At 48.3% G+C, this 15,984-nt stretch overlaps 1 protein-coding gene across 1 annotated transcript in view; it reads right to left on the reverse strand.

Moving 5' to 3' along the window:
- Positions 1–15,984, reverse strand: part of AP4B1 (adaptor related protein complex 4 subunit beta 1) — a 68,731-nt gene that overhangs the window by 14,410 nt on the left and 38,337 nt on the right. Inside the window, exon 7 of the mRNA XM_075335602.1 lies at positions 8,537–8,620. Coding sequence (XP_075191717.1) covers positions 8,537–8,620 — 84 coding nt within the window. The remainder of the gene's footprint in view (positions 1–8,536; positions 8,621–15,984) is intronic.

Below are 15,984 nucleotides of genomic sequence, written 5' to 3' on the forward strand. Positions count from 1 at the left end.
TCACTTTCGATTTGACCCCACCGACATCGCACGTGCGATGTTGCAACGTGCAAAGCTGCCCTAATACTTGGTTGCACAACCTTTAGCCAAAATAACTGCGAACAACTGCTTCCGGTAACCATCAATGAGTTTCTTACAATGCTCTGCTGGAATTTTAGACCATTCTTCTTTGGCAAATTGCTCCAGGTCCCTGAGATTTGAAGGGTGCCTTCTCCAAACTGCCATTTTGAGATCTCTCCACAGGTTTTCTATGGGATTCAGGTCTGGACTCATTGCTGGCCACTTTAGTTGTCTCCAGTGCTTTCTATCAAACCATTTTCTAGTGCTTTTTGAAGTGTGTTTTGGGTCATTGTCCTGCTGGAAGACCCATGACCTCTGAGGAAGATCCAGCTTTCTCACACTGGGCCCTACATTATGCTGCAAAATTTGTTGGTAGTCTTCAGACTTTATAATGCACACGGTCAAGCAGTCCAGTGCCAGAGGCAGCAAAGCAACCCCAAAACATCAGGGAACCTCCACCATGTTTGACTGTAGGGACCATGTTCTTTTCTTTGAATGCCTCTTTTTTTTCCTGTAAACTCTATGTTGATGGCTTTTCCCAAAAAGCTCTACTTTTGTCTCATCTGACCAGAGAACATTCTTCAAAAACGTTTTAGGCTCTCTCAGGTAAGTTTTGGCAAACTCCAGCCTGGCTTTTTATGTCTCGGGGTAAGAAGTGGGGTCTTCCTGGGTATCCTACCATATAGTCCCTTTTTATTCAGACGCCAACGGATAGTACGGGTTGACACTGTTGTACCCTCGGACTGCAGGGCAGCTTGAACTTGTGTGGATGTTAGTCGAGGTTCTTTATCCACCATCCGCACAATTTTGCGTTGAAATCTCTCGTCAATTTTTCTTTTCCTTACACATCTAGGGAAGTTAGCCACAGTGCCATGGGCTTTAAACTTCTTGATGACACTGCGCACCGTAGACACAAGAACTTTCAGATCTTTGGAGATGGACTTGTAGCCTTGAGATTGCTCATGCTTCCTCACAATTTGGATTCTCAAGTCCTCAGACAGTTTTTTGGTCTTCTTTCTTTTCTCCATGCTCAATGTGGTACACACAAGGACACAGGACAGAGGTTGAGTCAACTTTAATCCATGCCAACTGGCTGCAAGTGTGATTTAGTTATTGCCAACACCTGTTAGGTGCCACAGGTAAGTTACAGGTGCTGTTAATTATACAAATTAGAGAAGCATCACATGATTTTTCAAACAGTGCCAATACTTTTGTCCACCCCCTTTTTTATGTTTGGTGTGTAATTATATCCAATTTGGTTTATTTTTTTTCATTGAAGACAAATTAAATGAAGATAATACCAAAGAATTTGTGATTGCAATAATTTTCAAGAAGAAACTGAGTATTATCTGACAGAATTGCAGGGGTGCCAATACTTTTGGCCAGCACTGTATATATATATATATATATATATATATATATATATATATATATATATATATATATATACATACATACATATATATACACACACATATATATAAATAAAGAGAATTTTGTTACTTACCGTAAATTCTTTTTCTTATAGTTCCGTATTGGGAGACCCAGACCATGGGTGTTTAGCTTCTGCTTCCGGAGGACACACAAAGTACTACACTTAAAAGTGTAGCTCCTCCCTCTGAGCTTATACACCCCCTGGTAGCCAGTCCCAGCCAGTTTAGTGCAAAAGCTGAAGGAGAATAGCCACCCACAAGTAGAACCGAGTAAGAACCGGAACAACCGGAGACTCTGTCCACGACAACAGCCGGTGATAACACACGGAACAAGAAAATTGCCAACAGGCAACAGGGAGGGTGCTGGGTCTCCCAATACGGAACTATAAGAAAAAGAATTTACGGTAAGTAACAAAATTCTCTTTTTCTTTATCGTTCCTTTGGGAGACCCAGACCATGGGACGTTCCAAAGCTGTCCCTGGGTGGGAATAAACAGAAAAAACTAAGAAGTAGGCGGAGCCTAACTTCACAAGTGGGCGACAGCCGCCTGAGCGTCTGCCCAAGCTCGCATCTGCCGAAGCATGAGCATGCACTTGGTAGTGCTTCGAAAAGGTATGCAGGCTAGTCAAAGTGGCAGCCTGACAGACTTGTTGAGCCATAGCCTGGTGCCTAAAAGCCCAAGAGGCACCGACAGCTCTGGTCGAGTGTGCTTTGATCCCCGGCGGGGGAGGCACCTGAGTACTCTGGTAGGCGTCCGAAATGGTCGATCTAATCCTACGGGTCAAGGTCGGCTTAGAAGCAGAGAGACCCTTGCGCCGCCCTGTGGTTAGCACAAAAAGAGAGGTGCACCGCCTAAGCGCAGCGGTGCGAGACACATAGATCCAGAGAGCACGCACCAGATCTAGAGTATGCAGCGCTTTCTCAAAGCGATGAACAGGGGCCGGACAGAAGGAAGGCAAGGAAATATCCTGGTTAAGGTGGAAGGGAGAGACCACCTTAGAAAGAAAGTCCGGGGTCGGACGGAGAACTACCTTGTCTTGGTGAAAAATCAAAAAAGGTGACTCCGAGGAGAGCGCAGCCAAATCAGAGACTCTCCTGAGAGACGTTATGGCAACTAGAAAGGCCACCTTTTGAGAAAGACGATACAAAGAAAACTCCCTAAGGGGCTCGAAAGGGGGTTTCTGCAATACCGTGAGGACCAAGTTAAGGTCCCAGGGATCCAAGGGCCGCCGATAAGGCGGAATGATGTGAGACGCACCTTGCATGAAGGTGCGGACCTGAGCCAGCCGGGCGAGACGCCGCTGGAACAGCACTGATAGAGCTGAGACTTGTCCCTTGAGAGAGTTGAGGGACAGTCCTAGCTGCAGACCAGACTGTAAAAAAGACAGAAGGGTCGGCAACGAGAATGGCCAAGGAGAATGGCCGGAAGAGCGACACCAGGACAGGAACATTTTCCAAGTCCTGTGATAGATCTTGACGGAGGAAGACTTACGGGCCCGAGTCATAGTGGAGATGACTTCAGGAGGAATACCAGAAGCCGTCAAAATCCAGGACTCAAGAGCCACGCCGTCAATTTGAGTGCCGCAGAATTCGGGCGGAAAAACGGACCTTGCGAGAGCAGGTCTGGACGGTCCGGAAGATGCCACGGCATCTCCACGGACAGTTGGAGCAGGTCCGGATACCAAGCTCGCCTGGGCCAGTCCGGTGCAATGAGGATGACTCGACGGCCCTCCATTCTGATCTTGCGCAGGACTCTGGGCAAGAGAACTAGAGGGGGAAACACGTAGGACAGACGAAACTGGAACCAGTCTTGAACCAGAGCGTCCGCGGCGAAGGCCTGAGGATCGTGGGAGCGAGCCACGTAAACCGGAACCTTGTTGTTGTGACGGGATGCCATTAGGTCCACGTCCGGAGTGCCCCACTTGCGGCAGATTGACTGAAACACTGCCGGGTGCAGGGACCACTCGCCACCGTCCACGGATTGACGGCTGAGATAATCTGCCTCCCAGTTTTCTACGCCAGGGATGTGGACTGCGGATATGGTGGACTTGGAGTCCTCCGCCCATTGAAGAATGCGTTGGACCTCCAACATTGCCAGGCGGCTGCGTGTCCCGCCTTGGTGATTGATGTAGGCAACCGCTGTCGCATTGTCTGACTGGACTTGAATGTGCCTGCCCGCCAACAGGTGGTGAAAGGCTAGGAGAGCTAGAAGCACAGCTCTGGTTTCCAGCACATTGATTGAAAGGGCTGACTCGGACGGAGTCCAAGTGCCCTGTGCTCTGTGGTGGAGATGTACCGCTCCCCAGCCGGATAGGCTGGCATCCGTAGTGAGAATCACCCAGGACGGAGTCAGGAAGGAGCGCCCTTGGGACAGGGAGAGGGGTCGAAGCCACCACTGAAGAGAGCTCCTGGTCCGTGGCGACAGAGCAACTAACCTCTGTAAGGAGGAAGGCCGCTTGTCCCAACAGCGGAGCATGTCCAGCTGCAGAGGACGCAGATGGAACTGGGCAAAGGGAACCGCCTCCATGGAGGCCACCATTTGACCCAGCACCTGCATCAGACGCCTGAGGGTATAACGGCGGGGCCTCAGGAGAGAGCGCACCGCCAACCGGAGTGACAGCTGTTTGTCTAAGGGCAACTTCACAAGTGCCGGCAAAGTCTTGAACTGCATCCCTAGGTACGTGAGACTCTGGGTCGGAGTCAGAGTGGATTTGGGAACATTGACAATCCACCCGAATTGGGCTAGGGTGGCGAGAGTGAGCGAAACACTCCGCTGACAGTCTGCGCTGGATGTACCCTTGACCAGAAGGTCGTCCAGATAAGGAAGCACTGCTAACCCCTGGAGGTGCAGGACCGCAATCACTGCCGCCATGACCTTGGTGAATACCCGAGGGGCCGTGGCTAACCCGAAGGGGAGAGCCACGAATTGGAAATGATCCTCTCCTATCGCAAAACGTAACCAACGCTGATGTGACACTGCGATTGGCACATGTAGATAGGCATCTCTGATGTCGATGGACGCCAGGAACTCCCCTTGGGTCATAGAGGCAATGACTGATCGCAGAGACTCCATGCGAAAATGCCGCACCCGGACATGCTTGTTGAGAAGCTTGAGATCCAGGATGTGCCGGAAGGTACCGTCCTTTTTTGGAACTAGGAAGAGATTTGAGTAAAAACCTCTGAACCGTTCCTGAGCGGGAACTGAGACAATCACTCCGTTTGCCTGCAAGGACGCCACGGCCTGCGAGAAGGCGGCGGCCTTGGAGCAGGGGGGAGTTGAGAGAAAAAATCTGTTTGGAGGGCTGGAAGAGAATTCTATCCTGTAGCCGTGAGATATGATGTCTCTCACCCACTGATCGGAGACTTGCTTTAACCAAGCGTCGCCAAAGTGGGAGAGCCTGCCACAGACTAAGGACGTGGCTGGAGCGGGCCGAGAGTCATGAGGAAGCTGCCTTAGTGGCAGAACCTCCTGCGGTCTTCTGCGGACGCGCTTTTGGGTGCCAGTTGGATTTCTGATCCTTGGCTGAGTTAGCAGACGAGGCGGAAGGCTTAGAGGATGACCAGTTGGAGGAACAAAAGGAACGAAACCTCGATTGATTCCTACCCTGGGCGGGTTTCCTGGTCTTGGTTTGTGGCATGGAAGTACTCTTCCCGCCAGTAGCTTCTTTAATGATTTCATCCAGCTGTTCACCAAACAGCCGTGAACCAGCAAAAGGGAGCCCAGCAAGAAACTTCTTGGAAGAAGCATCTGCCTTCCACTCTCGAAGCCACAAAATCCTGCGGATAACAAGAGAATTAGCTGAAGCCACCGCAGTGCGTTGAGCAGCCTCTAGCATGGCAGACATGGCATAGGATGAAAAAGCTGAAGCCTGAGCAGTTAAGGTAACCATCTCAGGCATAGATTCCTTGGTGAGGGAATGCATCTCCTCTAGAGAAGCAGAGATGGCTTTGAGAGCCCACACTGCTGCAAAAGTCAGGGAAAACGCGGCCCCCGCAGCTTCATACACAGATTTGGCCAGAAGGTCAATCTGACGGTCAGTGGAATCCTTAAGTGAGGTGCCGTCAGCCACCGACACAACGGTCCGGGCTGATAGCCTAGACACCGGAGGGTCTACCTTTGGGGAGTGAGACCACTCCTTGACCACCTCAGGTGGAAATGGAAACCGGTCATCAGAACCACGCATTGGAAAGCGTTTGTCAGGGCAGGCCCTGGGTTTGGTCACAGCGGTCTGAAAACTGGAGTGGTTAAAGAACACACTCTTCACTCTCTTAGGCGAGGTAAACTGATGTTTTTCTGCCAAAGAGAGTTGCTCCTCTGACACTGGCGGATTGAGATCCAGCACAGAATTAATAGAAGCAATCAAATCACTAAGACCTGAGTCACCCTCAGAGAAATCGATGGGATACATAGCCTCCGAGCCCCCAGTGAGGGCGTCCTCCTCATCTTGAGAGTCAGCTCTTGAGGCAGAGCCGTGGGATGGGGAGGGGAAGGAAACCCTGCGCCTTCTCTTATAAGAACGGGGTCTGGGATCAGATGATGAATCCTCCGTGAGCTCCGATGGACGGAGGTCAGAGGATAGGAGTCCTCTGTCAAGAGTATTAGAGGCACCCTGTGAGGGGGGCTGATGCATATTCATCAAAGTCCTGGACAAAAGCCCCATGGACTCAGCAAATGACTGGGATATGGACCTAGAAAAGGACTCTACCCTCGGCCGGGGGTTCAATCACAGGTGCAGCAGCAGCCTGAGAGACCACTGGGGGGGAAACTCCAGGCTGTGGCACCGCCAAGTTAGAGCAGACATCACAATGTGGATAGGTGCTCGGCTCAGGCAGCAGGAGCTTACATGCAGTGCATGCAGAATCAAGCTTTGGAGCCTTGCTTCTTGTGTGAGACATGCTGCTGGAGTGGGGGCTTTGCAGAGAATGAACCCCAGGGAGAATATACAGAGGTCCACAACCGGAGACCGGCTGTGGCTTACCAGACCGCTGAGCGCAGTGTTGTGTGCCCTCCAGATCCCGAAGCCCGGTCCCCCAGTCGCAGCACCTCAGCAGAGATGCAGAATGCAGGATGTCCCAGAGCAGAGTGAACTCTGCCTGAGAAGAGGGCGTTCCTATAAAAGAGCGGGAACTGGAGGGCTATAGAGACCTGCAGGGAAGGAGGGACGCCCCAGCAGTGGGGAGTGTCCCTCCCCTGTGTAGAACGGCCGCCGGAAGGAGCCGAACCTGTCCCTCTGCATGAGTGACATGCGAGGGCAGGAAAATGAAACTAGGCCTCCGGCGAAGCCAGGGCCTAAATTTAAGCGGCGAGGCTGACAAGCAGGCACCATCGGCGCGGTTCTCAGGCAAAAGCTAGAGAACCCGCCGGAAAAGTTAAAACAATCACATACAGCATACTCTCCCCTTACAATAAAGAACCGGGACCCCCAACATAAACGTCTCAGGTACTTAGCTGCTGAGACGCAGGGCCATGTCCCTGGGGATGAGTGCTCCGGTCCAACAGAATCCTCAAGGGGCTGTGGATGGAGACCGGACTCCTGCCAGGCATGGAGACCGTGCTGGCTCCCACTTCAAGCCAGAGCCCAGAAGGGATGGTGAAGGAGCTCGGCATGTAAGGCTGCAGCCTTGTAAATCAACCTTAACAACACCGCCGACACAGTGGGGTGAGAAGGGACATGCCGGGAGTCCAGACATGGACCCGCTTTTATTCAAACTCTTTCCAAAAGTCAAACAAATCAGATGAGAATGCATGTGTGGATGTATGCCTCCTGACACAAAGCAATAAACTGGCTGGGACTGGCTACCAGGGGGTGTATAAGCTCAGAGGGAGGAGCTACACTTTTAAGTGTAGTACTTTGTGTGTCCTCCGGAGGCAGAAGCTAAACACCCATGGTCTGGGTCTCCCAAAGGAACGATAAAGAAATATATATATATATATATATATATATATATATATATATATATATATATATATATATATATATATGTTATTGGATATTACCAACTGGTAGCAGGTAAAGTAGTTTTAATATGTTTTACAGGCAATGTTAGTATACTGCTCAAAAAAATAAAGGGAACACTTAAACATCAAAATAGTATTTTAGTGCTCCCTTTATTTTTTTGAGCAGTATATTTGGAGAACTAGTTATATTTACTTTTTTACAAACTATTTAAAGGGACTGTCAGCACAGAAGGACTAGCACTCGGTGCACCATGGTGAGGCTAATCATTTATATCCACCTTCCCACCTGCTTGCTTTCCCTCAATCTCCTCCCTCTCCTCTTCTTTTATTGACAGCGCTGGCTTCATAGAGCCAGAGAAGGGCAGAGAGAGATGAAAAACAAGCCGGTGGAACATGTATACAAATGATTGGCCCGGCCATGAAGCACCGAGCGCCTGCATTTGGTTTGCACAGTCATTCTGTGCTGAGAGTACCTTTAAGGCTGCTTTCACACCTCCGGTTTCTGCAATGCGGCACACTCCGGCACTTTGCAGGAAAATCGCAACCGTTTTTTTTTTGCTGCCGGTTGCGTTTTTTCTGCATAGACTTTAATTAGTGCCGCATTGTGCCGCATGGCCTTGCGTTCCGTCCGGTTTTTGCCGCATGCAGCAGATTTAGCCAATGCGGCGGCCGGATGGAACGTTGCCTGGCACGTTTTTTCGTGCGGCAAAAAAAAACCGCATTGCGCCGCATTCAGCCGATGCGGCGCATTTTTCAATGCATGCCTATGGTGGCCGGATGCGGCGCGATGCGGCAATAACCGCATCCGGCCGCCGCATGCGTTTTTTGCCACTGCGCATGCTCAGTAGCATGCCGCAAGCGGCAAAAACCGGACTGGCCACAAAGGCAAAACTTATGCAAAGGATGCGGTGTGTTCACCGCATCCGTTGCATAGCTTGCACAGCCGGAATGAGCCGCAGAGCTCAAGCCGGATGTGTGAAAGCAGCCTTACTCTGTTGGAGATCATTAATAAATGGTCCACCTCATATCATAAAATTTTGAGGACGGTTCCAGGATTTTATTATACAACATAAAAAAAACTTACCTGAAGTAATATGCTCTTGTTTATACTCAAGTAGCCCAGCTAAGATTTTCACACATCTTTCACTGTAAGTTCTTGCAATGCGGCCTAAAAATAATCAAAGAAATATTTTGGAGGAGCTCTATGTGCATGCTAGCAGCAAATGTCATTAAACTGATTTTTTCTTTTGCATTTACCATACTGTAAAATATCCATTTTTCTTTGTTAAAGGGCTTGCCAAGTGCACCATTATCTTGGCACGGGGCTGCCAACTGTAGTTGCTTGAGGCAGTGTACCCTAAGGGCCCGTGCGCACGTTGCGTAATACCATGCATTTACGCTGCGTCTAGCACTGCAGCGTAAATCCCTGTGTCCCCCAGCACAATCTATGAAAATTGTGCATGATACGTGCACACGTTGCTTTTTTGAATGCAGCGATTTGGGTGCTAAAATTCTGACCCAAATCCGTGCGTCAAAAAATGCATCATGTCAATTAATTTGTGCGCTTTGGATGCAGCTCCCACTCTGTCTATTTTGGGGGCAGCAGCCATAGCGCATGAAATCGGCATGTAATCTGCTGAAACACTGCATTCATTACACAGAGTTTCTGCAGTGATTTGAAGCGCACATGTGCTGTCAAATCGCTTGCAGAAATTTCAGCATTTACATGTGAACAAGCCCTAAGACTGATAATTCGGTCTGACGACATGATCATGGAGCTGGCCTGAATCATTCGCTCTTCGATGGTGCCAATAGAGGCAGCTTAGCCTCTGAGGCCTCAGAGGAGCGCAAGAACATTGAAGCTGGCTGGATCCTATCAGCACTTCAAGCTCTATAGCACCACTACTTCTAGACTGCAATGGTGGCTGGTAACCATGGCTATCATCATAACCATTAAAATAAAAAATCCCTTTGATTTTAAGAATGGGGAGGATTGGAAATAACAAATTTAGTTTAAAATTGCTTGTTTATATGAGAAATGAGTAATTTTTTACCATTAATCCGTTTCTGACATTGCACGTACTTCTTCATAGATCGTGATTTTCTCTACATGCTGCACCATTATGGCACTACAGTATATATCAGGGGTTTCAAACTCGGCTGGGCGTATGGGCCGCACAGAGGAAAAAAAATAATTTGGGGGGCCGCATTCTTTGCAGGACAAAGTGACATTTTTATTGGTACCATATATAATATATATATTTAATTTTTTTTACACACCTTGGGATCACTAATTTTGAACATTTTCACTTGTTCATTATAGCAAACGTGCACATTCTTTGTTTAAATATAAACATTTTTTTTTTTTACATTTTATTCCTTTCTTCTAACTATTAGTCTTACAATTAGCACTATATAGAAATTTTGACCAACATCTTTTAGTAATGTTCCCCATATTGTTGTAACGTGTAACGTGCCCATCCTTGTCCCCTTGTAGTATTGTGCCCCATCCCACAGTAATGTGCTCATCCTTGTCCCCTTGTAGTATCATGCCCCATCCTAGTCCCCATCCTACAGTAATGTGCTCATCCTAGTCCCCATCCCACAGTAATGTGCTCATCCTTGTCCCCATCCTAAAGTAATGTTCCCCATCCTTGTCCCCATGTTATAGTAATGTGTTCATCCTTGTCCCCATCCTATAGTAATGTCTCCAATCTATGGTAATGTGTCCATCCTTGTCCCCCAACTTATAGTTGTGTTTCCCATCCTTGTCACCTTGTAGCAATGTCCCCATCCTATAGTACTGTCCCCATTCTATAGTCATGTGCCCATCCTAGTCCCTATCCTATAGTCATGTGCCCACCTTGTCCCCATCCTATAGTAATGTCCCCAGCCTTGTCCCCATTCTATAGTAATGTGCCCATCCTAGTCCCTATCCTATAGTAATGTCTCCATACTATAGTAATAATGTCCCCATCCAATAGTATTGTGCCCATCCTTGTAATGTCCAAATCCTATAGTAATGTCCCCAGCCTTATCCACATCCCATAGTAATGTGCGCACTTTGTCCCCATCCTGTAGTAATGGGTCAGCCTTCCACAGACGCTGGAGTGAAGCTGAGGAGAGTGGTCTCCGGCCCCAGATCCACAGTGATTGGAGAGATTGGTCACAAGGTCGGTCTCTCCAATCAGAGCTGGGGGCGGGTGAAACACAGGTCACTCAGCTCCAGCCAATGATCAGGGCTACAGCTGCACTGATCTTGGCTGGATTTCAATGTTTCAGCGATTTTCAATGGCTGAAACATTAGTGGCTGTGATTGGCTGAGCGGCGTTCGTCAGCCAATCACAGCCTCCGTAGGTCCGGGGAGGAGACACCACCCCTCCTGAGGTCCCCTCCTCCCCGAATCTAAGGTATTTGCAGCCATCGGGGCTGCGATTTCGCCATGACGTACTGGGTACGTCATGGGTCCTTAAGTACCAGGGAGCCATAACGTACGCAGTACGTCATAGGACGCTAAGGGGTTAACGTCCAACACACACACACACACTCACACACACACATAAACCATTCTTCTCACCTGTCCAACGCTCCCTCCGCTGCCTCAACTCTGCTTCATGCGGCATCTCAGGCTAGTTCGTGCGGCCCCCAGGCCCGTGCCCCTGTTCACTATCACGGCAGGTGCAGTGTCACTGTCAGTGATTTATGTGAGATGATTGTATTGCCGGCGTGAGAGCGCAGTGCCGGCAACACATTCATCTGACATAAAGTGCAGACAGTGGCTGCGGCCCCTGCACCTGCCGTGATAGTGAACAGGGGCACGGGCCTGGGGGCCGCACGAACTAGCCTGAGGGGCCGCATGCGGCCCGCGGGCCGCGTGTTTGAGACTCCTGGTATATATAGAACAAGATCTCAATAAAAAAGGTTTCTAATTATATATAAAAATTCATATCACCTGCTTGTCGATGTATTAAAATGAAAGAAATAGCATATTATATTAAATAAAAACAAAAGAAATAACGTTCAGCAAAAACGCCAAAATTGCTGCATTAAGGAGAGGTCAAAATGTCAAATTTACCCCAAAATTACATTAATAAATATGTAAATTTCTCATGCAAAAAACAAGCTCTGACACAGCTTCATTGATGTAAAAATAAAGACATTACAGGTCCCAGTGGGACAATTTATTTTTTTTCTTCTACAAATTTCTTAACTTGGGGGGTTGGTTAAGGGGAGGTCAGGAGTGTTAGGAGACAGTCAGTTGAGAAGTGACTCTCGAGAGGAGAGGTCAGGAGCTGGGCTCCGTGAACTACTAGGTGGCAGACATTGGTCTGGGACTGGTAGCAGCTGGACCCCGGTCACAGGGGATCGTGACAAGAGGCACAGACTGTCGAGGAGGACAGCCGGCGGCCTTGTGCCATCACCGGGCAAGGGCCAGGGCACGACGGGGTACGTGGACCCTAGGTCAGGAAGGAGCTTCAGGCATCCTGACAATTTACCCGACGAGGACGGAGCCTTCAAGATCCGCTCTCCACCCACTCCAAAATCGGGGTACTAGCGCAACGAGGGGGTTAGGACTTTCCCACTACACGGTCCAGAAAATCCCAAGCGTGAACCCTGCGAGAAAGCTCAACCAGTTAGCCATACTGGTGAGCGGGACCCGATTAGTTTTACACTAAAGGGACCAACCAGAAGACTAGGTGCCAAGGCAAAGGTCACAGACTAACAGGCAACACTAACGGGCACAAGATTCAGGCGTGCTCCCTCTCAGCGGCAGCGGTGTCCAGAACTTTGGTTTACCACAGTTATCGATGTCAGTGTTATTGGACTGAGTGAGTACACAAGTGACCCTTACGGTCCCAAAGGCACCTTCCCGTCACCATCACCGAGTCCCGGGGCATTCCCCCTACCCGTGGAGGGGTTAAACACATAGCTGCCCACACCATCGCCACCGGGTACTCCCAATCACAGCAGTGGTACTCCATCTTACCATGCACCACGGGTGGCATAATGAACTTCAACCATACCATCCCATGTAAATATCCCCCCTTTTATCCGAGTGGCCGTGCGACCCTGACCCCTGGATCCGAAGACCCCTCTAGCCAGCGCGGATCCGGATCCGAGCAGTCTGGCTGCTGATGCCGCGGGCGACACATTAACATGTAACTTGGCCTGTTAGGATGTTTTGGATTTAAATAGCTTTTTATTTCAGTGGATGTAACCTCCTAATGCTGCAAATTCAACAAATGAGCATTTTCAGTTCTTTAAAACATATGAAATGTTTAGAAACTCTACTGTGCCTAATAATTTGGAACAGTGCATTTTTTAGTTTTTTTTTTAATTTTGAAGATTATACTGTTATCATTGGTGGTTTCTTCAATAAAATTCGATGTATACTCTAAGGGGTGATGACTTATTAGACTCACTGTCATTTGCACTGACCACTTAGGAAAGTCGGAGAAAAATATCATTTGCATAATAATTTGGAGCATGGTGTATAAGTAATATTTAGAAATATTACCAAAAGTGGGCTGCCCATTCTTTTATAAATTTGATGCTACCCTTTTTAACAAAATCTAGGAGAAAATGCAAAAGCAGTGTGTGGAAAAAGTGATTACACCCTAACTGGTTCTATACGAATTAAATGGATAAATAGCAGCAAAGTGCTGTTAAGCAAATGCCCTTGTTTAGATGTTCATCAGCAAATAGGACTACTTCTATAAAAGAAGATGTTTTGGTAGTTTCCTGGTCTAACGCATTCAGGCATGGGTTAGCACAATGCCAAGGAGGAAAGATATCAGCAGTGATCTTACAGAAGCAATAGTTGCTGTCCATCAATTTGGGAAGGGTTATGTGGCTATTTCCAAACAATTTGGTCACCATCATTCTAGTTAGAAAGATTACTTAGAAGTAGGAAACATTCGAGAGTTGAGAATCTTCCCAGAAGTGGACGTCTCAGCAAATTCACCCCAAGCTCACATCATGCATTGCTAAGAGACATTGCAAAAACACTACAGCTGCAGCTCAGACTCTTAGGGTGGCTTTACACGCGATATCGCTAAAGCGATCTTGTTGGGGTCACGGAATTTGTGACGCACATCCGGCCGCTTTAGCGATGTCGTTGTGTGTGACACCTATGAGCGATTTTGAATCGTTGCAAAAACGTTCAAAATTGCTCATCGGTGACATCACCCCCATTCCCAATTATTGTTGCTGCTGCAGTATGTTGTTTGTCGTTCGTGCAGCAGCACACATCGCTATGTGTGACGCCGCTGGAACGACAAACATCTCCTTACCTGCGTCCACTGGAAAAGGAGGAAGGAAGGAGGTGGGTGGCATGTTCCGGCCGCTCATCTCCTACCCCTCCTTTCCTATTGGGTGACGGTTCAGTGACGCTGCTGTGACGTCGCTGTGACGCTGAACAAACCGCCCCCTTAGAAAGGAGGCGGTTCACCGGTCACAGCGACATCGCTGCACAGGTATGTGTGTGTGACGCTGCCGTAGCGATAATGTTCACTACGGCAGCTATCACCACATATCGTGCCACCGACGGGGGCGGGTGCTATCACACACGACATCGCTATCCGATGCTAGCGATGTCGCAGCGTGTAAAGCCCGCCTAAAGGCCTGAGCATGTTAAATATTCAACTTCGTCATGGTACAATATATAAAAAAAGAGTTAATGGCTTGTATGGAAGGATTGCCTCCTAAAAAGATCAAAAAAATAAATTATAATTGAGAGTCCTTAGCAGTTGATACCATTTAATGGCTGAACAAAAAGACTACAAAAAATAGGAAACTTCCAGACTACTCAGGTCTCTTCATCAGGAAAAAGTCCAAATTTAGGTCTCTACATCAAGCAATAATGCTCGATAACGAGTCCCCAGTAGTCTGGAAAGCTTGCTATTTGTAATCATCTTTTCATCCATTTAAATGTATCAAATTCACCACTGTTTGAGGACTCTCAATTTTGATTAATTTTACGTTTTATCTTTTTAGAAAGAAGAGGTTTTTCTCTGGCAACTATTCCAAGAAAGCAACAGTTGATTACCATGCTAACTCAGGCTTTTAAAGTCTGAGCTGCAGCTGTAGTTTTTCTGCAATTTCTCTAAGCATTGCATTATCTGACCTTGTGAATTTGCTGAGATGTCCACTTCTGGGAAGATTGTCAACCACTAATGATTTTGCATTGTAATTATTTTTCTATCTTCTGGTTAATAGAGTACAAACATATATTTTTCCTGTAAAAAGAAACAAACAAAAACCTGTCAGCACTGCTAAAGTTACAAACAATAAAAAAGTGATGCAGCAGCTGCGCAGCAGAATGCAGGCGAAATGGCTACCAAAACCACACAGAACGTGCTCAAAAATGCATGTGCAAGGGGTAATGAAAATGACAAGTTCCAATACTTTCAAAGTTGATACGGTATTATTTACTTATAGTAATCACTCCAACAAGATAGTATAAATATAAGAAAAAATACTTAAAAACTACAACATGTTAGACAAAAGTGGTCTGCCCCAAAACGTCGCAACAGGAGCGTGTCTGAAGGCCCATTCCCTATCTTTGATGTCTCCATGGAAGGCTGGTTGTATCTACAGCTGATCCAGCTTACTCCATGCATTTGCTTTGGATCGTAATATAGGACTCACTGGTGATACCAGCCTTAAGGGGGCTTTACACGCTACGACATCGCTAATGCGAACTCGTTGGGGTCACGGAATTGGTGACGCACATCCGGCCGCATTAGCGATGCCGTTGCGTGTGACACCTATGAGCGATTTTGCATCGTTGCAAAAACGTGCAAAATCGCTTATCGGTGACATGGGGGTCCATTCTCAAAAATCGTTACTGCAGCAGTAACGAGGTTGTTCCTCGTTCCTGCGGCAGCACACATCACTCCGTGTGACGCCGCAGAAACGAAGAGAAGCAGAGTGGGATACCTGCCTCAGGGCACCCGAGATGGGCACGGGGGAAACGAGGAAGCTCTCCTTACCTGCCTCCCGGCCGCTATGCGGAACGAAGGAGGTGGGCGGGATGTTACGTCCCGCTCATCTCCGCCCCTCCGCTTCTATTGGGCGGTTCAATGACGCAGCTGTGACGTCGCTGTGACGCTGAACGAACCGCCCCCTTAGAAAGGAGGCGGTTCGCCGGTCACAGCGACGTCGCCGGGCAGGTAAGTATGTGTGACATGTCTGGGCGATGTTGTGCGGCACGGGCAGCGATTTGCCCGTGTCGCACAACAGATGGGGGTGGGTACCCATGCTCGCAGCGTGTAAAGTAGCCTTAAGGCTACTTTCACACATCCGGCGCTCTGCTGAAAAAACGAAAAAAAATTTTTGCCGCCGGTTTAGTTTTTTCCAGCATTGACTTGCATTGGCGCTGCATTGTGCCGCATGGGTTGCTTTCCGTCCAGTTTTTGCCGCATGCGGCAGATTTAGCCGATGCAGCGGCTGGATGGAACGTTCCCTGGCACGTTTTTTTCTCTGGCAAAAAAAAACGCATCGCGCCCCATCCGGCCGCTGCGGCGCATT

The sequence above is a fragment of the Anomaloglossus baeobatrachus genome, chromosome 2 (genome assembly GCF_048569485.1).
Source record: "Anomaloglossus baeobatrachus isolate aAnoBae1 chromosome 2, aAnoBae1.hap1, whole genome shotgun sequence".
NCBI classification, from domain to species: Eukaryota; Metazoa; Chordata; class Amphibia; order Anura; family Aromobatidae; genus Anomaloglossus; species Anomaloglossus baeobatrachus.